The 25,300-nt window shown below is 41.2% G+C and overlaps 1 protein-coding gene across 2 annotated transcripts in view; it reads left to right on the top strand.

Moving 5' to 3' along the window:
- The window catches only part of SAP130 (Sin3A associated protein 130), a gene marked incomplete at its 3' end in the record, with an annotated part of 105,040 nt that overhangs the window by 25,648 nt on the left and 54,092 nt on the right, over positions 1 to 25,300 (top strand). For both annotated transcript variants that reach the window (XM_080689903.1, XM_080689904.1), the window contains exons 8-12: positions 10,067 to 10,214; positions 10,381 to 10,471; positions 10,652 to 10,756; positions 18,771 to 18,912; positions 24,146 to 24,267. In XM_080689903.1, coding sequence (XP_080546029.1) covers positions 10,067 to 10,214; positions 10,381 to 10,471; positions 10,652 to 10,756; positions 18,771 to 18,912; positions 24,146 to 24,267 — 608 coding nt within the window. The remainder of the gene's footprint in view (positions 1 to 10,066; positions 10,215 to 10,380; positions 10,472 to 10,651; positions 10,757 to 18,770; positions 18,913 to 24,145; positions 24,268 to 25,300) is intronic.

A 25,300-nucleotide genomic window follows, 5' to 3' on the forward strand; every position in this document is an offset into this window, starting at 1 on the left:
CACCTCTAATCCTTTTAAACTGTTACTCTCTTTAGATTCTGCTCATGATCTCCACCCCTTAGTGTATTTTCAGCATTCTTGCTCTTAATTTTGCCTTTATTTCTAAAATGCACAAAAATTATCTCCTGTTTCACTTGAGCTCTGCTCAGGTACTAGGGATGGAACTCTGGGGCCTTCTACCTCCAGGGTACACTCCCAGACCTATTTTGTTTTTTATTTGGAAACGGACTCACTAAGTTGCTAGGAGTGTGAATGCTTGTAATCCCAGCATTTGGGAGGCAGAGACCGGAAGATTGGAGTTTGTGGACAGCCTTAGCTACTTAGTGAGGCCCTTTGCAACTCAATGAGACCCTGTTTCAAAATAAAGAATAAAAAATAGGGCAGGAGGTATAGCTTGGAGGTTGAATGCTCCTGGGTTCCACCCCCAGACCCGCAAAAAAAAAAAAAAAAAAAAAAATAGGGTTAGGGGTGTAGCTCGGAGGTAGAATGCCCCTGGCTTCCACTCCCAGTACCGAAAAAAAAAAAAAAAGATACTGAAGCTAGCTTCAAACCTGTGATCTTCCTGTCTTAGCCTCCCAAGTACTTGGATTACAGGTGTGCACCACTGCACCTGGCTGCTCATTTTCATGTTGTTGTTCCCTTTTGTTCTTATCACTTCCCCTGAGATTTTAACATCATAGAAGCAGCTATTAAGTTTTTTAAATCCCTGGCACAATTTCATCTGCCTAGTGAAAACCTTTCTACCATTTTCTCCATTTCTTTCCACTGCTTATAGATTTTTAAAATGGATCCTGCCAGGCATAGTGGCACAACTTGTAATCTTAGTACTTAGGAGATTGAGACAGCAGGAAGAGGCCAGCCTCACCAATTTAGAGAGACTCTCAGCAACCTAGGGAGACATTGTTTTAAAAAAACAAAATAAAAAAGGCCTGTAAGTAGAGTTCAGAGGTAGAATGCCCCTGGGTTCAGTCCCAGGTACCAAAAAAGGAAAAGATTCTATGCTGGTTTCCTCCTGGAGTTCTCATCTTTAATTGGATTTTGTTTATTCTGGGTCATCTATTTGTCATTGGTTCTTGTAGCCTCTGCTGTATGATGGATAAGGAGAAATTTTCCACATGACTCAGTGTCCTGTGTTTGAATTTTCTTGGCCACTACTTCTCTCCCGCCAGTAAGACCACTCAAAATGGCAAAGATTTCTCTTCTCCAGATCTCACCACTGTGTTCTCCACTTAATCTGAATTAGTACAGTTGCTGATCCAACCTTACATCTTTTACTTCTCAACTCTGGAACTGATCCAGATCCTGTTCACCACCAGATCCTGTTCACCTCTTCCCACTGGTACAAACAGCAGACTGCTTTCCTGTGTCACTGTGTTCTCCTCACTTTGGAGACTTATGCTTTTATGATTTTTCATCCCTAAAGTTAGAGCTGAGGAAATCATGTGTTCATTGGCTCCTGCATCTCTGTTTAGTTATCACTGTCTTTGCCAGTTCTACTATGTGTCCTGTAGCTTGTGACTTTACATGTTTCCTAGTTTTGCCAAAGATGGAGACTATACTCCTCTTATGCTTTCCTCATTAGTGTTCTCTGAGAAGAGAAAATATCAAACTGGTAATCTCTGCCTGCGTTCTTCTTGTCCTTACTCCAGAGAAGTCAGACAAGGGCTCAGCTAGCTGAACACCAGAAGAGCACAGGGCCACTTTTTGAAAATTAACCATTATTTTTTGTAGATGTCAAGTTACTAAATTCGGTCTCTGTCCCTAGAGTTGGCTTTCAGGGTATTTAAAAAACAACTCCTCCAAGTCGGGGGTGGTGGCACATGCTTGTAATCTTAGTACTTGGAAGGCTGAGACAGGAGGATATAGGTTCATAGCCAGCCTTAACTTCTTAGTGAGGCCCTCCACAAACTTAGTGAGACCCTGTTTCAAAATAAAAAGAATAAAAAGTAGGGCTGGAGATGTAGCTCAGAGGTTGAATGCCCCTGAATTCGATCTTTAAAACAACTCTTTATCATTGAGAAAAATAATACAGGATTAAACCAACAGACTAAGGAGCACTCTCTAACTCTCTAACCTTGTTTTTTGATTGAGGAGGTTTATACACCATGGACTCATAGGTATTATAATTACTCAGTGGTCTTAATCAGACTCCCTTCTTTCTTCCTAGTTGTCCTGAGAACTCTAAGTTGACTTGAGTATCCTTTTGGTAACTCCTGTTAGTCTTCTTTTTCAGACTCTTACTTTTTCAGTTTTTTCAGTCTTGAAATCAGCCATTTCTTCATGATCCTTGATTCCTTTTAGTGGCACGTAATATTTAGAAGCCAAGATCTGGGTGCTCATTGCTTCTGGGTGTTATTGCTTTGGGGTCATTCTGTGGAAATGAAATTTAGTGTTGTATATTTCTTTCCTGCTTTTGCTAGATTTTATATTTGTGTATCTTTTTTCTTGCGCTAAAAACCTTATTTCCAAGCCAGGCGTGATGGCTCATGCTTATAATCCCAGCATTTGGGAAGCTGAAACAGGAGGATCATGGTTCACAGCAAGTCTCAGCTACTTAGTGAGGCCCTTTGCAACTCAGTGAGACCCTGTTTTAAAATGAAGAATAAAAAATGGGGCTGGGGTGTAGCTCAGAGGTAGAATCCCCCCTGAGTTCCATCCCCAGTACTAAAAAAAAGAAAAAGAAAGAAACCTTATTCCATTAAAGATATAAAGGTAGCTATTTTTCATTATATACTATACAAAAAACTAGTTTTAGAGTAATGATGCAAAGTCTTAAGTCTACTTGTCATAAGTTAGCCTGTTACATTCTGTAGATTACTACTAGTAACAAGACTACTGCGTGAACCTACTTCACAGTTATCTTGGTCCTCTGAATAAATCCCACTAACCTGAGTGGTAATGTGTTTGAAAGTCACTTGAAATGAGTCTTTTCCCTGAGGATATGTAGTAACATTTTGTTTTTTCTTTGATATTGGGGATCAAACCCAGAGATATTCTACTTATGAGCTACATCCTAAGCCTTTTTTTTTTTTTTTAAATAGGGCCTTGCATGCCGGGCAAGGTACCCCAGTACCACCAAAAATAAAAATAAAAATAAATAAATAAATAAATAAATAAATAGGGCCTTGCAAAGTTGCTGGGGCTGGCCTTGAATCCATGATTCTCCTGCCTCAGGCTCCCAAGTACTGATATTACAGGTGTGCACCACGTCTGGCTTCCCTGGCTTCTTTATTCTTTTCTTTTCTTTTTTTTTTTTGGTGGTACTGGGGTTCCTAGAAACCCTTCTACCTCCGGGCTACACTCCCAGACCTATTTTTTTTTATATTTTTATTTGGAAACATGGTCTCTTAAGCCAGCATAGCTGGCTTCAAACCTGTGTGATCCTCCTGTCTCCTTCTCCCAAGCGCGAGGATTACAAGCGTGCGCCACCACACCCAGCCCCCCCCCCCTTTTTTTTGCAGGTCTGTTGATGGAACCCAGGGGCATGCGACCTCCGAGCTACACCCCTAGCCCTATTTTTTATTCTTTATTTTGAAACAGGTTCTCACTAAGTTGTAGAGAGTCTCACTAAATAGCTGAGGCTGAGCACGAACCCACGATCATCCTGTCTCAGCCTCTGAAGTACTGGGATTACAAACATGTGTCACCATGCCTGGCTCCTCCAGTATCTCTTTTTTTTCTTCTTCTTTTTTCTTTTTTTCTGTGGTACTGGGACTGGAACCCAGGGACATTCTGCCTCCAAGCTACACTCCCAACCCTATTTATTCTTTATTTTGAGACAGGGTCTCACTGAGTTGCAAAGGGCCCCACTAAGTAGCTGAGGCTGTCCTCCTGTCTCAGCCTCGCAAATGTTGGGGTTACAATTGTGTGCCACCACACGTGGCTGCCAGTATTTCTTCATTATAATTTAATTCATAATTAGGATTATTAGTCAATTTGTTTTTCAAAGTGAAAGCTGCATAAAAAGATTGCCTGAAGCCGAGCATGGGGCACATGCTTGTAATTCCTGCATTTGGGAGACTGAGACAGGAGGATCCGAGTTTGTGGACAGCTTCAGCTACTTAGTGAGGCTCTTTGCAACTCAGTGAGACCCTGTTTCAAAATAAAGAAATAGGGCTGGAGGTGTAGCTTGGAGGTAGAATGCCCCTGGATTGAATTTCCCAGTACTGGGTGGGTGGGGGACTACATAGTTTTCTCTATATTCATTACTTTCTTGCAGAAAATGCATCATATTATGTAAAATGTGTCTGTATTGTTTCAGCTTACTCCTCTTCTTGGCTGCATCAGTCCCCAGTGTACAGGTGTACTGGCTTATGCCTTTGGATGTTTGTGATGGAATGGTCACAGGGCACTTACTGATGGGGATATGTTCTTAGAAGTGAATTGTAAGGCACTTTCATCATTGTGGAAACACCAAATGTACATACATAAAGCTAGATGATAGGTTTAGTCATTCAGCGTGGCCTATTTATTTATTTATTTGTGTGTGTGTGTGTGTGTGTGTGTGGTGCTAGGGGTAGAACCCAGGAGCTTTCTACCTCCAAGTTATTTATACCTCCAGCCTTTTTTTTTTTTTTTTTTTTTTTTTTTTTTTTGTGGATCTGGGAATGGAACCCAGGGGCATTCAACCTCCGAGCTATACCCCCAGCCCTGTTTTTTTATTCTTTATTTTGAAACAGGGTCTCACTAACCTGCAGAGGGCCTCACTAAGTAGCTGAGGCTTTCCATGAACATGGATCCTCCTTTCTCAGCATCCCAAATGCTGGGGATATAAGGGCGATCCACCACGCCCGGATTATAATCGCCATCCACCACGCCCGGTTCTCAGCATGGCCTCTTGATATAATATAACCAGGAGACAAGATATACATCGAATGTTTGAAACTGCTGCCAGTGTAAGACATAACTTTTATAGTAAAGTGGTTTTTTGTTTTTTTGGTTTTGTGATACCAGGTATTGAACACAGAAGCATTCTACCTCTGAGCCACACCCCCAACCTTATTTTTATTCTTTACTTTGAAATAGAGTCTCCCTACGTAATGAGTCTGGCCTTGAACCTGTGATCCTCCTGTCTCAGCCTCCCAGGTACTGGGATTACAAGCGTGTGCCACCACGTCCGGCTTGTGAAGTTTTTTTTTGTTTTTTTTTGTTTTTTTTTTTTTTTGGTGATACTGGGGTTCTTGGAAGCCCTTCTGTCTCTGGGCTACACTCCCAGACCTATTTTTACATTTTTATTTGGAAACAGGGTCTTCTAAGCCAGCGCGCGCAGCTGGCTTCGAACCTGCGCGATCCTCCTGTCTCTGCCTCCCAAGCGCAGGGATTACAAACCTGCGCCACCACGCACGCTTGTAAGGTTTTTTTAAGTAGGCATATACTCTAAAATAATTATAAAAAGTATAGTACATAAACTGGCAAAAGTTATTTATTATCAAGTATTATGTACTGTACATAACTGTTTTGCTTTATTTTTACACAATTGGATCAATCTCAAAGTCAGACTTACTAGGCAAATGCTCTACCACTGAGCTCTGCCCCCCAGTTCTCTTCAACATTTATGTTCACATTATTTCAAAATATAAAAACATGAAAAGGTCGGGCGTGGTAGCGCACGCTTGTAATCCCCGCCCTTGGGAGGCTGAGACAGGAGGATCGCACGGGTTCAAAGCCAGCCTCAGCTACTTAGGCTTTCAGCAACTTAGTGAGACCCTGTTTCCAAATAAAATATTAAAAAAAGGTCTGGGAGCATAGCCTGGAGGTAGAAAGCCTCTGGGTTCCACCCCCAGTACCACCAAAAAAAAAAATAAAATAAAAACATGAAAAGGTACATAGGCTATTATTATCCCTTCTGTCACCCATCTCCCAAGTGCCTATATTCCTTTCCCTTTGCCTTTCTTGTTTTAGTATAATTTTCATTTAACTTTTTCCAGAGAATAGTTTTGCTTTATTCTTTACCAGGGGCTTTGATAATTATGGGGTAACACCAGCAGATCTCAATTGCGGTACATGTGTTCTGTCTTCCTGGATTCACAAGACTGATCCTAACCACTATGCTGCAAATGGCTTTGTCCTTGGCATTTGCCAAGGTGCACGTGTCTAGTGCACTTGCCCTTGTAGCCAGTAGGCTTACATGACTGCAGTCCTTTTCAACACAACCATTGCTCTTTTTTTTTTTCCATCTTGAAGCAAGGAGATGAGAGAGCTCATTGCTAGCACATAGGGTTCTACTACTTACAGTGATCCCTTGTACAGATGGAGTTTCAGTTCTTTACTTTCATGGATAATATCATAATGAATAAACTTATACTTGTGTCACTATGCATGTGTGCAAGTATCAATTCCCGAACGTGATTACAGGGTACATGCGATTGTAATTTTATTTTGTTTTTATTTTTTGTGGGTGGTAATAGAGAACGCCGAGGGGCATTCTACCTCCAAGCTACAGTCCCAGCCCTATTTTTTATTCTTTATTGTGAAACAGGGTCTCACTAAGCTTCCGAGGCTGGGTGTAAACCTGCAGTCCTCCTGTCTCAGCCTCCCAAGTACTGGGATTACAAGCCTCCTGAATGCTGGGATTACAAGCGTGCACCACCACACCCAGTCTGCATTTCTTTTTTCAAGAGTAAGAATGAGCTGGGCACAGAGGCACCTGACTGTAGTCCCAGCTACTCAGGAGGCCGAGGCTAAAGAATCACTTGAGCCCAGGAGTTCAAGGCCAGCCTGGGCAGTATAATGAGACACTGTCTCAAAAGAAAAAACCAAAAACTGAACATTTGGGGGGTGCACTGGGGATGGAACCCAAGGGCATTCTACCTCCGAGCTACACACCATAGCCCTATTTTGATTTTTAATTTTGAAACAAGGTCTCACAAGGTTACAGAGGGGCTTAGTAAGTAGCTGAGGCTATCCGCGAACCTGAGATCATCCTGTCTCAGCCTCCCAAGTACTGGGAATACAAGCGTGTTTCACCATGCCCGGCTTGAAGATCTTTTCTTAAGGAGCCATTTGGCCATGGGGCGGGGGGTGTTGTTCTTTTTTTTTTTTTTTTTTTTTGCTGTATTGGATATGAAACCCCAGGGGCATTCTACCTCCGAGCTACACTCCTATTTTGTATTCTTTTTTTTTTTTTTTTTTCTTGCAGTACTGGGATGGAATCCAGGGGCATTCTACCTCCAAGCTAAACCCCAGCTGTATTTTTTATTCTTTATTTTGAAACCAGGTCTCACTGAGTTGCAAAGGGCCTCACTAAGTAGCTGAGGCTGTCCTCCCAAATGCTGGGATTACAAGTATGTGCCCCCACATCCAGCTTGTTGTTGTTGAACTAGCTGTTCATATTTTTTGCCTTTTTTATTAGGCTGTTATTTTTCTGATTTTTTTTTTTTTCTGGAACTGGTGATTGAACCCAGGGACATTCTACCTCCAAACTACACTCCCATTTTTTATTCTTAATTTTGTTTTCTTTCTTTCTTTTTTTTTTCCAAAGCTGAGGATTGAACCCAGGGACATTCTGGTTCTGAGCTACACCCCCGGCCCTATTTTTATTCTTTATTTGGAAACAGGGTCTCACTATGCTGAGGAGAGCCTCACACAATCCTCCTGTCTCAGCCTCCAAAGTACTGGGATTACAGGCCACCACACCCAGTTTATTCTTTATTTTTTATTTTGAAACATGGTCTCACTAAGTTGCAGAGGGCTTTACTAAGTAGCTGAGGTTGGCTGTGAACCTTTAATCCTCCTGTCTCAGCTTCCGGAGTACTGGGATTACAAACATGTGCCACCATACCTGCCTTTTCTTACTGATTTTTAGGAACTTAGTACGTTAGGAAGATTATACTTTTGTCTCTTTACAATGTGTTTTGCCATGTAGAATATTTGCTTGTTTGTTTACATACTCAAATTTATCTTTTTTTTTTTTTTTTTTTTTGCGGGCCTGGGAATGGAATCCAGGGGCATTTGACCTCTGAACTACACTCCCTGCCCTATTTTTTATTCTTTTTAATTTGAAACAGGGTCTCATTAAGTTGTGGAGGGCATCACTAAGTAATAGATGAGACTGTCCTCAAAGCCTGATCCTCTTGTCCCAGCCTCCTAAATGCTGGGGTCACAAGTGTGCACAACCATGCCTAGCTTCAGTATTTTCTTTTATAGCATTCAGATTTTGAAAGTTTTTCAGTTGTGTTGTTTTCTTTTGTTTTTGTGGTACTGGGGATGGAACCCAGAGGCCTTCTACCTTTAGGCTAAATCCCCAGACCTATTTTATATTTTATTTGGAAGCAGGGTCTCACTAAGTTTCCAAGAGCCTCACTAAACTGCTGAGGCTGGCTTTGAACCTGCGTGATCCTTCTCAGCCTCCCGAGTACTGGGATTACAAGCAAGCACCACCACACCCGGCCCCCAGTTTTTGTTTTGTTTTTACATTGCTGAGAATTGAACCTACTGCCTGCTAGGAAGCCCCCTATCGCTGATCCATATCCTAGCCCTGAGAGCTTTGTACAGTGAGAAAGCTAACAGGAAAGCCAAGTGTGGTGGCGCGCACTTGTAATCCCAGCATTTGGGAGGCTGAGGAAGGAGGATGGCAGTTTACTTAGTGAGGTCCTTTGCAACTCAGTGAGACCCTGTTTCAAAATAAAGTATAAAAACTGGCCTGGGAGTGTAGCTCAGAGTTAGAATGCCCCTGGTTCCATCCCCATTCCTGCAAAAAATAAATAAAATAGAGCTCGGCATTGTGGCATGAATTGTAATCTCAGTACTCGGGAGCTGAAACAGGATTGTAGGTTTGTTGCATTCACCCTCAGCTACTGTCTGTTTCAAAAAATATATATATAGAGAGAGGGGGGGGTAGGGGTGTGTGTGTGTGTGTGTGTGTGTGTGTGTGTGTGTGTAGCTTGGAATTAGAATGTTCCTCTTTAACCCCAGCACAAAGGAAAGTTAGAAAGTAATTCCTTTTTTTCTTATGTATTTTTAGTTGCCTTAAATCTTTAGTACTTTTAGTATTGGTCCTGGTATACTGTTTTGAGATTTTGATTCAGTTTTTATTTCTCCCAAATGCCTACATTTTTTTTAGCACCACTTATTAAGTAGTCCATTTCCCCCGTGTTAACCGGTTAGAGAAGCCAACATTGGTTTTTTTTTTGTTTGTTTGTTTTTTTTTGTTTTTTTTGGTGGTACTGGGGTGGAACCCAGAGGCTTTCTACGTCCCGGCTATACTCCCAGACTTTTTTTATATTTTATTTGGAAACAGGGTCTCACTAAGTTTCTGAAAGCCTCACTAAGTAGCTGAGGCTGGCTTCGAACCTGTGCAATCCTCCTGTCTCAGCCTCCCAAGCACAGGGATTACAAGCGTGCGCCATCTCACCCGGCTCCAACATTGTTATATTGTCAAGTTTTCTTGCCATTGTAGCATTTCATAAAGGGCTAATTTTTTTTTTCCAGTACTGGGGAGGGAACCGAGGGGCATTCTACCACTGAGCTGCATCCCCCAGCCCTATTTTTTATTATTTATTTTGAAACAGTGCCTCACTAAGTTGCAGAGGGCCCCACTAAGTAATTGAAGCTGGCTGTGAACCTGTGATCCTCCTGTCTCAGTCTCCCAAGTACTGAGATTACATATGTGCACTACCATGCCCAGCTATCTTTAGATTTTTCCAGAGTGATGTGTAATTATTGTAATAATTTTCACTGAAGCTTGTTATGCAAAGCTGGAGTGTAACTCAATGGCAGAGCACTTGCCTGGCATATACAAGGCCGTAGTTTGAATCCCTAGCACCACAACACAAAAAAAGGATTGTTACGGAATTCTGATTACACCATGGCTAAGGATTAATTTACTTAGTTTGTGGTACAATTGATACCATTTTAAAATGAAAGAGCAGTTTCAGGAGCAAAACTTGATAGACATTTAATTATGTTATTAAAGACCAAGTATTGTTTAACTGTGGACCTCACAGAGATATGAAAAATTACAATTTGTATGACAATAATCTAGCACAAGATAATAAATGACCTTGACTGCTTGAATTGTGTCTGTGTACAAGTTACGAGTCACATAATATCTTTTCTCTCCTTTCAGTCGCCCTACTTTGTCTATCCAGCATCCACCATCTGCAGCAATTAGTATTCAGCGTCCTGCCCAGTCGCGGGATGTGACAACAAGAATCACACTACCATCTCACCCTGCATTAGGGACGCCAAAGCAGCAGCTTCATACGATGGCTCAGGTAAAAGCAGAGGTGGAGAAGCAGCTGTCTGCCTTTTGGGATAGACCCAAAACTGTATGCAACTCGCTTAGGACTTGGCAGTATGAAGGTAGTGATTTTTTTTCAGACTGAATGGAGTGGGAAATGTTCTTGTTTTTAACTCTGTGTTGTGGGATTCCACCCACAGAAAACCATCTTCAGTACTGGCACACCGGTGGCTGCAGCAACAGTAGCACCCATTTTGGCAACCAACACCCTTCCTTCAGCAACGACAGCCGGTAAGTCAGTGACCCGGCGCTTCTTCCCACCTGACATAGTGGTGAGTTAATTTTTCATTTCTCACCATGAAAGAGAAACAGTAGGCTAACATACTTTTTACCTTTTCCAAGGTTTTTAAGAATTTGTAATGTGTGCAGAGGCCATTGTTGAAAAAAAATTCCTTTTTTCCTTCTTTTCAGGATCTGTGTCACACACACAAGCTCCCACGAGTACAATTGTTACCATGACAATGCCCTCTCATTCATCCCATGCAACTGCCGTGACCACCTCAAACATCCCAGTTGGTAAGTGATATGTGGCCTTCACATAGAAGCCCAGAAGAGATTTTTCAGCCCCTCTTACCAGTACTTCATGTCACAAGCAAGTATCATTTGGTTTTTGTTTTAATTGCTAATTTTCAAAGCAACACTGAATTTGACTTTTACTATTATATCACATATAAATCTGGCATTGACAGTAGGGGAAAAGAGAGAGAAATGACCTTTGAGTACTCAGGCTTCAACTCTGGTTTTGACTTTCTTACTGCACTGTACCTTTTCTCTGTGTGCTCTGTATGGAAATAAGTTAACTTTACTGACATAGTTAGACAAGAACGATTAAGAAAAGCAGGATCAGGACTGAGGAGGACTTACATGCTTTATCTGATAGACCATTCAGGAAAAAATCTGGTTGCTACAACAGCAAAAAGAGCATTAAACCTCTAGTAGATCACCCTCGGTGTTCATCTGAGTGCTCCCAAGGTATTTCATCATCATCCAATCACTTCTTTTAGGCTTCCTTATCCCCCCTTTTTTGTATGTGTTTTAATGGGGGTTGAACCCAGAGGCATTCCACCCAGAAGAGCTACACCTTGAGCCCAATTTTATTTCTTTTTTTTTAATTTTAATTTTTATTTTTTTTTTATTGGTGCACTGTATTCATACATCATAGTGGGATACAAACTTTTGTAGACATACATGCACACATCGCCCATTCAGCCCCCACCCAATCCCCACCCCATTCTCTCCCCATCCCTCCCTCCAATGCTTGGCTTAGTGGTTGACATCTAGTATTATAGCAATTTATCCAAAATTAAAAATGATAATCTCACATAACAGTTTCATTTGTCTGATACCAAGCTTTTGATGACTTAGAGATAACATTTCAGTATTTCTTTTTACTTTCTTTCTTACCAGAGAATATTTTTTTTCTGTTTTTTTTAGGTGAAACTATCACATATTTATATATTTATTTTTCAGAAAAAAACTCTATCCAATATGGAATATGGACTCTAGATACCCAAAACGATCTGGAAAAAGAACAAAGCTAGAAGATACATATTTTCCGATTTCAAACCATATAAAGCTACAATAATTGAAACAGTGTAGTACTGTTCTAAAGGCAGATATATAAACCATTGGAGTTAAATAAAAGCCTAGAGCTAAATTCTTCCCTATATTGTCAAGTTATTTTTGACAAGGTTTCCACGAACATTTGGTGGTAGAAATAATAATCTTTTAACTAAATATTGTTGAAACATATTAATTACATGGAAAAGAATAAAGTTGGACCCTTACCTAATCCCATATACAAATATTAACTCAAAATAGATAAAAGACCTCAATATAAATCTTAAGACTATAAACTTTTAGGAGAAAATCTGGGTCATAAAACCTCACAACACTGAAATTGGCAGTGATTTCTTGGATATGATTTCAATGGCACAGGCAAAAGAAGAGTATACAAACTCCCTAAAAAATAAAAAAAAAAAATTGTATATCCAAAGACAATGTAAACAGAGTTAAAAGTTACTAATAGAATGGGATAAAATATTTCCAAATGCTATATCTGAAGGTATATTAATATTACAACTAGAAATCCTAAAAATTTACAACAATAATGGCAAACAATACCATTTAGAGATAGGTAAAAGACTAACATAAGTAATGAATCTCCACAGATAACCAATCTTAGTTGACTGTTGGATGGAAACTCTTGTTTCTCTGGTTCTGGTGTGTGTTACCTATTTCTTCTTTGTAGTTAATCTCTTTGAGTATTTTCTCTAGTGCTGGTTTTGAAGACAAAAATTCCTTCAGTTTCTGTTTGTCATGGAGGATTCTTATTTCTCCATCTAATTTGATAGAAAGTTTTGCTGGGTAGGAAATTTTTGGCTGGAAGTTGTTTTCTTTCAGAGTTTGGAATATGTTACTCCAAGCCCTTCTGGCTCTCATGACTTGGTTTGGGAAGTCTGGAGTGATTCTAATTGGCTTGCCTCTGAATGTCACTTGGCCCTTTGTTTTTGTTGCCTTTAAGATTCTCTGCTTGGCTTCCACAGTGGTCATTTTGACAATTATGTGGCGTGGGGATCCTCTTCTCTGATCCTGTCTAAAGGGAGTTCTATAAGTTTCCTGGACCTGTGTATCAACCTCTTGCTCTATGTTTGGAAAATTTTCTGCTATTACTTCCTTGAAGAGATTGTTGATCCCTTTGGTATCACTTTCTTTTCCCTCCTCTATTCCAATTATTCTTAGGTTAGCTCTCTTAAAATGGGCCCATATTTCTTCAATATCAGATTCCAGCTGTCGGATATTTTTTCCTAGATTAGAAACTATGCGTTCATTTTTGGAATGATCATCTTCTAAGAGCGAGATTCTGTTCTCCATGTGGTCTAATAGGTTGTTTGTGCTTTGAATTGAGGCCTTTACTTTATTAATTGCATCCTTTATCTCTTTTTGGCTCTCTCTGAGTTCTTTTCGAAGCACTTCTATTATTTCTACAGTTATTTTCCTGATTTGATCTTCTAGAAATCTCTGATTTTCTGTTTTATCGGGTTCTGATGTTGTGGGGTTGTGGGCATTCATTGCTCCAGTATTATTCCTCTTTCCCATGATTTCGGAAGTTTGTGCCTTCTCTGGGTTCTTCCCTTGGGTCACTATGACTTCACTTAAGGTGTTCTGGATCTCGAGTCAGTAGTATCTCAGACCCCACTACTCCTTTACTGGGTTGTATCACAGAGTCTCCGACCCAGAGAGTCGATAGAGGCTGCTTTAGACTGTGGGGGGTGCTAGGTTACACGTTCTCCTATGGTGTGATATCTCTGCCACCGCCCCTCCCCCACTGGGTCAAGTCCCAGGGAGTACAGTACTGGGATTTCTCCTCTGTGGCCCGCAATTTGACTCACTGTTCTTGATTATGCAGATGTAGCTCTACTGGATTCGGTGAATTCTCTGCTGCTGCCGCCGGTGGCAATATGGTGCCGCTGCCACGCCCTCGTCCCTGAGGCTGGCGTATTTCTTCTTGGTTTTGATTTCCACTCTGAATCCCTGCGGCGGCGTGTGCTGAGCTCAGCCACTGGGAGCTTTAGATTTTACCTGCGGCGAGAAATCCCGCCTGGCTGTTCCGCAGCGGCTCACCTCGGCTTGCTGTAGCCGTCTGGTGAATTTGCCGCTGCCACCGGCAGTATGGCGCTGCTGCCGCGTCCTCGGGCGTGAGGCCAGTTATCTCCTCTGTGGCTCTGAGCTCTGTTCTCAGTCCGCTTTCTCTCTGGAGCCTGGTGATTTTTTTGTTTCTCTGGTGATGGTGTTTTCTGGCTATGAAAGGCGCTGATTTTGTGGTAATGGAGATTGGTTGTTAGCGGGGCTCTTAAGCCCCGCTTTTCTCGGTCGCCATCTTCCCGGAAGTCCCAATTTTATTTCTTATTTGGAAATAGAGACTAGCTAAGTTGATGAGGATCTCAGTGTTTGCTGAGACTGTCCTTGAACCTGTGATCCTCCTGCCTCAGCCTGCGAAATACTGGGATTACAAGTGTGCACCACTAGGCCCAGCTCTTACTCCCTTTTAAGTAAATGTGTACTTTGAGTATTTTTTTTTAATCTTTAAAATATTTCTAGCAAACAAGCCAGGAATGGTGGCTCACACTTTTAATCCTAGCATTTGGGAGGCTGAGAAAGGAGATCACGGTTCATGGCCAGCCTCAGCTACTACTTAGTGAGGCCCTTTGCAACTCAGTGAGACATGGTTTCAAAATAAAAGAATAAAAAATAGGGCAAGGTGTATAGCTCGGAGGTCAAATGCCCCTGGGTTCCATCCCCAGAGCCACAAAAAAGAAAAAAAAAAAGTAAAGAAATTAGAGCCGGGCGTGGTGGCACACTCTTGTAATCCCAGCATTTGGGAGACTGGGATAGGAAGAACATGATTTGCGACAGCCTTAGCTATTTGGTGAGACCTGTTGCAACTCGGTGAGACCCTGTTTCTAAATAAAAGAACAGAAAAATAGGGCTGGAGCTGTAGCTCAAAGGTAGAATGCCGCTAGGTTCCATCCCCAGTACCGCAAGAAAAAAAAAAAAAAACAGAGATTGGCAAACTTTTTTTCTCTTTGACCCATTGAGCAACAGGTTTTAGTTTCCAGTGCTTTCTTCATCTTGGTCCTGTAATTCTGAGCTTGTCATCTTTTGGGGAGGGGGGCTGGAAATTTAGTCCTGGGGCATTCTACCTCCAAATTATACCCCCAGCTCCTATTTTTTATTCTTTTTTATTTTTATTTTTATTTTTATTTTTGCTGGTACTGGGGTTCCTGGAAACCCTTCTACCTCCGGGCTACACTCCCAGACCTATTTTATACTTTTATTTGGAAACAGGGTCTCTTAAGCCAGCACTGCTGGCTTCGAACCCGTGCGATCCTCCTGTCTCTGCCTCCCAAGCGCGGGGATTACAAGCGTGCGCCACCACGCCCAGCTTTATTTTTGAACCAGGGTCTTTTGAAACAGGATCTCAGTAAGTTTGGAGGGCCTCACTTTATTCCTGAGGCTGGCCTTGAACCTGAGATCCTCCTGTCTCTGACTCCCAAGTACTGGGATTACAAGCATGAGCCACCACATGTGGCTCTAGCTGCCCCATTTGATTAGGGGTGGAACCCAGGGGCATTCTATTTCTGAGCTACACCCCTCAGCCTCATTTTTTAATCTTTTTTTTTTTTTTTTTTTTTTTGAGTACCGAGCATAGAACCCAGGGGCATTCTACCTCCGAGCTACACTCCTATTTTGTATTCTTTATTTTGAGTGCCTGAGGCTGTTGCTGAATCATGATCCTCCTTTCTCAGCCTCCCAAATGCTATGATTACAAGCCTGTACCACCATGCCCAGCTCTATTGTTTTTTTTTTTGTTTTTTGTTTTTGTTTTGTTTTTTTGTGGGTCTGGGGATGGAATCCATTGGCATTTGGCCTCTGAGCTATACTCCCTTCGCTATTTTTTTTTTCTATCTTTCTTTTTATTTATATATTTATTTTTGTGGTACTAGGGGTGGGACCCAGGGGCTTTTCTATCTCCGGGCTATGCTCCCAGACCTGTTTTATACTTTATTTGGAAACAGGGTCTCATTAAATTGCTGAGAGCCTCACTAAGTAGCTGTGGCTGTCCACGAACCACGATCTTCTATTCTCAGTTTCCCAAATGCTGGGATTACAAGCCTGCACCACCACACCTGGCTCCAACTTTATTCTTATTTTGAAACAAGGTCTCACTAAGTTGTGGAGGGCTTCTCTAAGTAGCTGAGGCTGGCTGGGAACCTGCAGTTCTCCTGTCTGAGTCTCAAAAGTACAGGGATTACAAGCATGCACCACCATGCCCAACTAGCTGCCCTATTTTTAACATAATGTACTTTTTTTTTTCTCTACAGTACTGAGTATAGAACCCAGGTACATTCTACTTATGAGCTACACCCCAGCCCTATTTTTTTTTTTTTTTGTCTTTTTTAAATTTTAAACACAGTCTCTCTGAATTGCAAAGGGCCTCACTACTTAGCTGAGGCTGTTTTGCGAACCTTGATTCTCCTGTCTCTGCCTCCCAAATGCTGGGATTACAAGTGTGCACCACCACACCCGACTCATAATTTACTTTTAAAGTAAGATTGGTTTTCTTGAAGAGGACACAGTAACATACTGAATTGTCAGAAGTCTAACAACCCTTGGTAACCTGAGATGAGGTGTGCCTTCCTTCTACTGATTCCCTTCCGTCCTTCCTATGCATGAGGTAACCTACAGCTTCCCAGCCCCTCAGTACACTTTGAGAACAAATAAACTGTAGGACCCAGGAAGTCCCCAGTCCTCTTTTAGGTAAGCAGGGTGCACAAGTCCTTAAGTATGTATGTACTCAGCCCCACAGAAGGCCTTTATCAGAGAATGCTGCTGCTTGGTTTCTCCTTTTACTGCCTACAATGGCTTGGCAGTGGAGAGACCAAACTTTTTGTGTCCTCTCAAATTAATTAGCTTTTGTGAAAGGAAGTTTTGAGTTTATATCTATTTTGGCCTTAAGATACTTTTGCTGGATAAGACTATTTATTGAATCAGGCACAATGGTACATGTAATCCCACTACTGGGGAGACTGAAGCAGGAGGATCAGAAGGTTCAAGGCTATCTGTAGCTTTGAAAATGCAGACCAGTAAAGAGGGCATTATGCCCTAGACACTGTCTCCTTTCCTCTTGACCCCTTCATTGCCAAGAATTGTATTTAAGAGACTGTTTCTTCCTAAGATATTACACTAAAGTAAACTCACCCAAAGTACCAGAGGACATCAGTATATTCATTCCTAAATTACATCGTTTATGCTCTAGTGTTGTTTTCTTAGGTAATAATTCAAATACTGACTACATCATAATAGGATCCTTCTAAGAAGGTACCATACACAAGACAGGAAATCTGATAGAATCAAAGATCATTGGTTTACATGTCAAGGTGTATTGGATATGTTAAAACCACCTGAGTGAACTCCCACATTGTACTTGCTTTCTCCAGTCAATCTTAAATTCAGCCATTTGAGCCAGGCGTGGTGGCGCAAGCTTGTAATCCCAGCACTTGGGAGGCTGAGACAGGAGGATCACACAGATTTGAAGCCAGCCTCAGCTACTGAGTGAGGCTCTCAGCAACTTAATGAAACCCTGTTTCCAAATAAAGTATAAAATAGGTCTAGGAATATAGCTTGGAGATAGAAGAGCCTCTGGGTTCTACCCCCAGTAACACACACACACACACACACACACACACACACCAAAAAAAAAAAAATTCAGCTATTTGTTACTAATAGGTATGTGTTGGGTTATGGAGGAAAAAAGTGCCTGTCTCTGAAATATAATCTAAGGTTTTTGCTGATTTTTATTTAAAAAAATATATATATATATTTTTTTTTTTTTTTTTTTTTTTTTTTGGTGGTACTGGGGTAGAACCCAGAGGCTTTCTACCTCCGGGCTATACTCCCAAACCTATTTTATACTTTATTTGGAAACAGGGTCTCACTAAGTTGCTGAGAGCCTCACTAAGTAGCTGAGGCTGGCTTCAAACCTGTGTGATCCTCCTATCTCAGCCTCCCAAGCACGGGGATTACGAGCGTGCGCCACCATGCCCGGCTTAAATTTGTTTTTTTTTAAATAATTTTCTCCCCCAGAAGGGATGTTGAATTCTTCAAGAAGTGAGGCTGAGAGAAAAGGGCATGGTTGCTAATATTTTTGTTTATGTATTGTGTATTGACCCAACTCTGACAAATTAAAATATGAACAGTGGGCCGGGCGTGGTGGCGCTCGCTTATAATCCCCGTGCTTGGGAGGCAGAGACAGGAGGATCGCGCAGGTTCGAAGCCAGGCGCGCGCGCTGGCTTAGGAGACCCTGTTTCCAAATAAAAATGTAAACATAGGACTGGGAGTGTAGCCCGGAGGTAGAAGGGCTTCCAGGAACCCCAGTACCACACAAAAAAATTATATTTATATATATGTGAACAGTGGTTTATTGGCTTGAAATAATTCAGTTGAACCTTTTGTAGGCATCTTTTCATTTTCATTTTGATCAAAACCCAGGCTTATCACTGTATTAGTGAAATCACTGCTTGCCAAGAATGTTTTGGCATACCAATAAAAGAATATGCATGAGCCAGGAGCAGTGGCGCACCTCAGTAATCCCCATACTTGGAGGTTCACCATCAGCCTCAGTTACTTGTGATGCTGTCCACAACTTAGTGAGATCCTGTTTCAAGGCAAAGACTAAAATAGAGCTGAGGGCATAGCTCAGAGATCGAATGCCCCAGGTTCAATTCCCAATTCTACAAAAAAAAAAAAAAAAAAAATACGAGTGAGCTAGGCTCGGTGGCACATACCTGTAATCCCAACACTTAGGAGTCTGAAACAGGAGGATCCCAGGTTCAAGGTCAGCCTCAGTAATGTAGTGAGATGCTCAGTTAACAAAACCCTGTTTCAAAACACAAAATAAAAAGGTCTGGTTCTGTAGGTCAAAGATAAAAGGAGTGGTAATGTATAATTGGACTTTACTTTTCACAGCCAAGGTGGTGCCTCAGCAAATCACACATACTTCTCCTCGGATCCAGCCTGATTATCCTGCAGAAAGGAGTAGTCTGATTCCCATTTCAGGACATCGGGCCTCTCCAAATCCTGTGGCCATGGAAACCCGAAGTGACAACAGGTAAGAGGCAGCGCACCAGTTACCCTGTTCTGTTGTGTCCCTCTTTTGATGTTTTATTTATTTGTTTTCTTTGGTATGTGATACTGATGATTGAACCCAGAGGCATTCTACCTATAAGCTATACCTCCAGCCCAGTTTTATTTTTTGTTTTGAAATAGGGTTTCACTACATTGCCAAAGCTGTCTGTGAACCTGTAATTCTCTTGTTTCATCTTCCCAAGTGCTAGGATTATAGGTGCTTGCCACCATGCCGGACTTGATATTTTTTGTTTTTGTCTTTGTTTTTTTCTGTTGTTGTTATTGGGTTTTTTTGTGTGTGTGTGTGGGTTTAGGGATGGAACCCAGGGGCATTTGACCTCTGAGCTACACCCCCTGCCCTATTTTTTGTTCTTTATATTGAAACCGGGTCTCATTGAGTTGCAGAGGGCCTCACTAAGTAGCTGAGGCTGTCCACGAACCGTGATCCTCCGGTCTCAGCCTCCCAAATGCTGGGATTACAAGTGTGCGCCACCACGCCCGGCTTATTGTTGTTGTTTTTGCACTACTGAGGATTGAACCCAGAGTCATTCTACCTCTGAACTACACCCACAGCCCTATATATTTTTTTTTTTTTTTTTTTTTTTTTTTTTTTTTTGGTGGTAACTGGGGATAGAACCCAGGAGCATTCTACCTCCAAGTCACACCTCCAGCCCTATTTTTAATCTTTATTTTGAAACTGGGCCTTTATTTTGAGTTGCAAAAGGCCTCACTAAGTAGCTGAGACTAAACACGAGTCTCAATGCTCCAGTCTCAGCCTCCTGAATGCTGGGATTACAAGTGTGCACCACCACGCCCAGCTGCTATTTTTTATTGTTTATTTTGAAACAGGGTCTCACTACATTGTAGAGGGCCTCACTAGGCTGAGGCTGGCCATGAACCTGCTATCCTCCTGTCTGAGCCTCCCAAGAAGTGGGATTACAAGCATGCGCCCCACACTTAGCTCTTGCTTTTGTGTTTGTTTTTTGCTTTGTTTTGTTTTGTTTTTTTGCGGGTCTGGGGATAGAACCCAGGAGCATTTGACCTATGAGCCACACCTTCTGCCCTATTTTTTATTCTTTATTGTGAGACAGGGTCTCACTGAGTTGCAGAGGCTGTCTGCGAACCACAATCCTCCAGTCTCAGCCTCCCAAATGCTGGAAACACAAGTGTGCACCACCACGCCTGGCTTAGCTCTTGTCATTTTAATAAAACAAAATCTTTCATACAAATATAGCATGTGTTTATTTATATTTTTGAGTTTCCTACCAAAAAGAACACATTGTATAGTTCCTCTTTTGGAGTTTATAGGAAAATATACTATTTTTTAAGCCATTCTCCTTTTAATGGATATTCTTTTTTGTACCCATTTTATTTGTATATTTAAATTTTTTGAGCCATTCTGAGAGTAAGGGTTGTAATGCTTTATCCTTAAGTTCCCCCTATTGTATCTCCTAAGAAGAGTACATTCTCTTACTTAACCACAGTTACAAATATATGGGATAAGTCAGGCGTGGCAGCGCATGCTTGTAATACCAGTACTTGAGAGGCTGAGACAGGATCATACAGGTTCTAAGCCAGCTTCAGCTACTTAGTGAGGTTCTCAGCAACTTAGTGATACCCTGTTTCCAAATAAAGTATAAAATAGGTCTGGGAGTATAGCCCGGAGGTAGAAAGCCCCTGGGTTCCACCCCCAGTACCACAAAAATAAATAAATAAATAAATAAATAAATAAATAAATAAATAAATAAATAAATGGGATGATTCTTTAGAGTACATTGGCATCTTTTTAGGAGTGTACATAGGCCAGTTGTTTTGAGGAATATTCTTCAGTTTACTCTATCACATCGTCTCTTCCAGGTTATATTCAGGCTACACATTTTTGGAGGAATTACCACTGAATTGATGTTTTCTTACCATTATCACATCAATTACATTTGTCCCATGTTTTGGTTAGGCTAGCATTTATTACCCAGCACTGATTTTGCCAGGTTTTTGTACTTTTGTTCTGTTTTGTTTTTGATGCTGGGGATTGAACCAGGAACGTTCTACCTCTGAGCTACACCCTCAGCCTTATTTATTTTCATTTGGGAACAGAATCTCACTTAGTTGATGAAATTCCCACTGTCTGCTGTGGCTGTCCATGAACATGCAATCCTCCCATGTTAGCCTGCCAAGTGCTGGGGTTAGAGGCATGAGCCACTATGGCTTGATTTTGCCAGTTTTTATACTGTAAAGGCATGTTTTTATTTTCTGTAAACAAATCTATATGGAAATTTGAGACTTTCCATATCCTGTTCACAGGTAAACTTCTGTTCAGTAATTAGTACCTTTTTCTCTATGTATCATATCTTGTTTATTTTATTTTATTTTTTATCTGGTGCTGGGGATTGAACCCAGGATCATTCTACCTCTGAGCTACACCCCCAGCCGTTGTTGTTGTTGTTGTTGTTGTTGTTGTTGTTGTTGTTGTTGTTGTTGTTGTTGTTGTTGTTAAAGATCTAAGTTTTGGAGGGCCTTGCTAAGTAGCTGAGGCTGGCCATGAACCTGTGATCTTACTGTCTTAGCCTGCCATTTAGTGGAATTTAAAGGGTGAACCACCATGCCCAGCCTATTTTGTATTTTGAAACAGGGTCTCACTAAATTACTGAGCCTTGCTTTGAACTTGCTATTTCCCTGTCTCAGATTCCCAAGTACTGAGATTACAGGTCTATGCCATCACACCTGACTTCATTCTTATTTATTAGGTGGTATTCTAATATATATGAAGAAACTTTCTCTTCCCCCACATTTATTTATTTTGGGTATTTTATTTTTATAAGTCAGGCGGGAATTTCTTAACTATCCTATGTAGATATTTCATCTACTAATAAGGAAAGTACTTAGTAGGTGGCTAAGTTAGTCCCTTCATTTTTGTTTTGTGATGCTGGAGATTGAAGCAAGGACCCTTTACTTTCTAACTATACCTCCAGCCCATTTGCCCATTTTACCTTTTATTTGGAAACATGGTCTTACTAGGTTCCTGAGAGCCTTGCTAAATTACTAAGACTGGCTTCAAACTTGCTATTCTCATGTCTCAGCCTCTCAAATGCTTGGAATTACAGGAGTACATCACCACACCTGGTTCATATATATATCTTTTTTTCTTATTTTGATAAAAGCTTTCAACAGAAAGATGATGAGCCTTTTTTTTCCCCAGTACTGGGGATGGAACCCAGGGGCAGTGTACCTCCGAACTACATCCCCAGCCCTATTTTTATTCTGTATTTTGAAACAGGGTCTCACTAAATTGCAAAGGGCCTCACCAAGAATAGTAGCTAAGCTGGGTGTGGTGGCTCACGCTTGTAATCCCCGCGCTTGGGAGGCGGAGACAGGAGGATGCGCTGGTTTAAAGCCAGCCGAGACCCTGTTTCCAAATAAAAATATAAAATAGGTCTGGGAGTGTAGCCCAGAGATAGAAGGGTTTCCAGGAACCCCAGTACCACCCCCCCCCAAAAAAAAAAGAGTAGTAGCTGAAGCTGGCTGCAAACCAGAACCTTCCTGTCTCAGTCTCCCAAATGCTGAGCTTACTAGCCTGTGCCATCATGCCTGACTCCAATGAGCCTCCTTCCTTCCTTCCTTCCTCTCTTTCTTTCTTTCTTTTTTTCTTTTTTTTTTTTTTTTTTTTTTTTTTGGCAATACTGGGGATTGAACCCAAAGGAATTCTACCTCTACACCCCCAGCCCTATTTTGTATTCTTTATTCTTAAACAGGGTCTCACTGAATTACAAAGGGCCTCACTAAGTAGCTGAGGCTGTCAGAGAACCACATTCCTCCTTTCTCAGCCTTTCAAATGCTGGAATTATAAGTGTGCATCACCACAACCGGCTTCCAGCCCTATTTTTAATTCTTTATTTTGAAACAGAGTCTTGAGTTGCAGAGAGCCTCACTAAGTAGCTGAGGCTGGCCACAAAATGCAGCCCTCATTTTCTCAGCCTCCCAAGTACTGCAATCACAAGCTTGCGGCACCATACCTGGCCTTCTTTTCTTATTCTTAAATTAAATAGAAATTCTCTTGAAACAGCCTTTTTTTTTTTTTTTTTTTCCTGGTACTGGGTATTGAACTCAGGGGCATTCTGCCTCCAATCTACATCCCCAACCCTATTTTTTTTTTTTAATTTTTATTTTGAAGCAGAGTCTCACTAAGTTGCAGAGACCCTCACTAAGAAGCTGAGGCTGCCCGCAAATCTGCAAGCCTTCTCTTTCAGCCTCCCAAATACAGTGATAACAAGTGTGCACCATGGCCAGGCGTGATGGCGCATGCTTGTAATCCCAGCATTTGGGAGGCTGAGACCAGAGAATCATGGTTCGCTGACAGCCTCAGCTACTTAGTGAGGCCCTCTGCAACTCAGTGAGACCCGGTTTCAAAATAAAAGAATAAAAATGTGCGCCACCATGCCTGGCTCATCCCAGTTCTTTTTATTTGTTTATTTTGAAATAGGGTCTCATAAGTCTCTGAAGGTTTCATTAATTGCTGAGGCTGACCTTAAATCTGCAAACCTCTTGTATCAGCTCCCACAAACTAGGATTACAGGTGTTCAGCCAGGTGTGTGCTACCACGAAATACGTGTTGTTTGTTTGTTTTTTAATTTTTTTATTGTGATACTGGGGATGGAACCCAGGGGCTTTTCTATCTCCAGGTTATACTCCCAGACCTATTTTATATTTTCTTCAGAAACAGGGTCTCACTAAGTTGCTGAGAACCTCACTAAGTACTTGGGGCTGGCTTTGAACCTGTGTGATCCTCCTGTCTCAGCCTCCTAAGCACTGGGATTACAAATGTGCACCACCACGCCCGGCTCATGAAACACTTTTGATTACTGAATTTGTGTGAATCTTTTTTGGTAATTGCTATTCTCTCATTTGGTCATTGTTATTCAATAAATAATTGTTATTCTTATAAGAATTACCAAAAATTTGGTAATTTGGGGGGGATTGTTATACAGACATTAAAAGTAATATCTGTATTTTTACGCTTATTGACATAGGTCTTTGCGGTAACCTTTATTTTTAAGTTTTCACTTTATCATTATCTATTTCTTGATCTCAGAGGTTAGAACACAATTTGGGAGCAGCCATTATGGCAGTTAAGAAAGCGTCAAGAGGGCTTGGAAGATCAGAGCATTTGAAAGTAAAGAAAACACTGATTTTGTTTATTATGACTTGTATTCTATCTCTAGACCATCTGTTCCTGTTCAGTTCCAGTACTTTTTGCCAACTTACCCACCCTCTGCATACCCACTGGCTGCACACACGTACACACCAATCACCAGTTCTGTATCCACCATCCGACAGTACCCAGGTATGAGCCCCATTTTTAAGATGACTATTCACATTCTCAGGTTTGCCAACAAAGAGAAATTAATTGATTAGGGGATATTTTTAGTATGAGATTTAATTACTTCAACTTCTATTTTCAGATTCTGATAGGGATGAAATAAGAAGTTTTATGGTCTTTAAACATGATCTTTGTGATCTGTGAAAGTATTGTTACATATTTGCATAATTTTATCTACCTTGGGAATAATTGTGTTAATTTTTGCTACATCTTAAAATGGCATTACAGTTAACAATGAATAAAATTGTATGTTTATAGGCTTCTGTTGTTTTGTGGGATGTTATAGTTTAAATTCTAGTCCAACCTAATTTGTAAATAATGTTCTTTTTCCTAATCCAGAGGGGGAAAATCCTTAAATCTGAGTTTAGGCCGCACATCATAGCAAACACCTGTAACCTCAGTACTTGGGAGGCTGAGACAGTAGGATCACAGGTTTGAGGCTACCTTCAGCAACTTAGCAAGAACCTATTTCAAAATTAAAAATAAAGCCAGCCATGGGGGCAAATACTTTTAATCTCAGTTCTAGGGAAGCTGAGACAGGAGGATCATAGGTTTGTTACTAGCCTTAGCTACTTAGTGAGGCCTTCTGCAACTTAGTGAGAACTTGTTTCCAAATAAAAAATAAGTCTTGGCGGGGAGTTGTAACTCAGAGGTTGAATGCCCCTGCATTCCTCCTCTATACCAAAAATTAAAAATAAAAAGAATCAGGGGTATATCTCAGAAGTAGAATGCCATTGGATTCAATCCCCAGTACCACCACCAACAAAAAAAAAAAAAAAATGAAGTTTCAAATATGATTGGAACAGCTTAACAATACAAACTACTTTTTTTTTTTTTTTGGTGGTGGTACTGGTGTTCCTGGAAGCCCTTCTACCTCCGGGCTACACTCCCAGACCTATTTTTACATTTTTATTTGGAAACGGTCTCCTAAGCCAGCGCGCGCGGCTGGCTTCGAACCTGCGCGATCCTCCTGTCTCTGCCTCCCAAGCGCGGGGAT

The sequence above is a fragment of the Muscardinus avellanarius genome (assembly GCF_963383645.1).
Source record: "Muscardinus avellanarius genome assembly, chromosome: 2".
Taxonomy (NCBI): Eukaryota; Metazoa; Chordata; class Mammalia; order Rodentia; family Gliridae; genus Muscardinus; species Muscardinus avellanarius.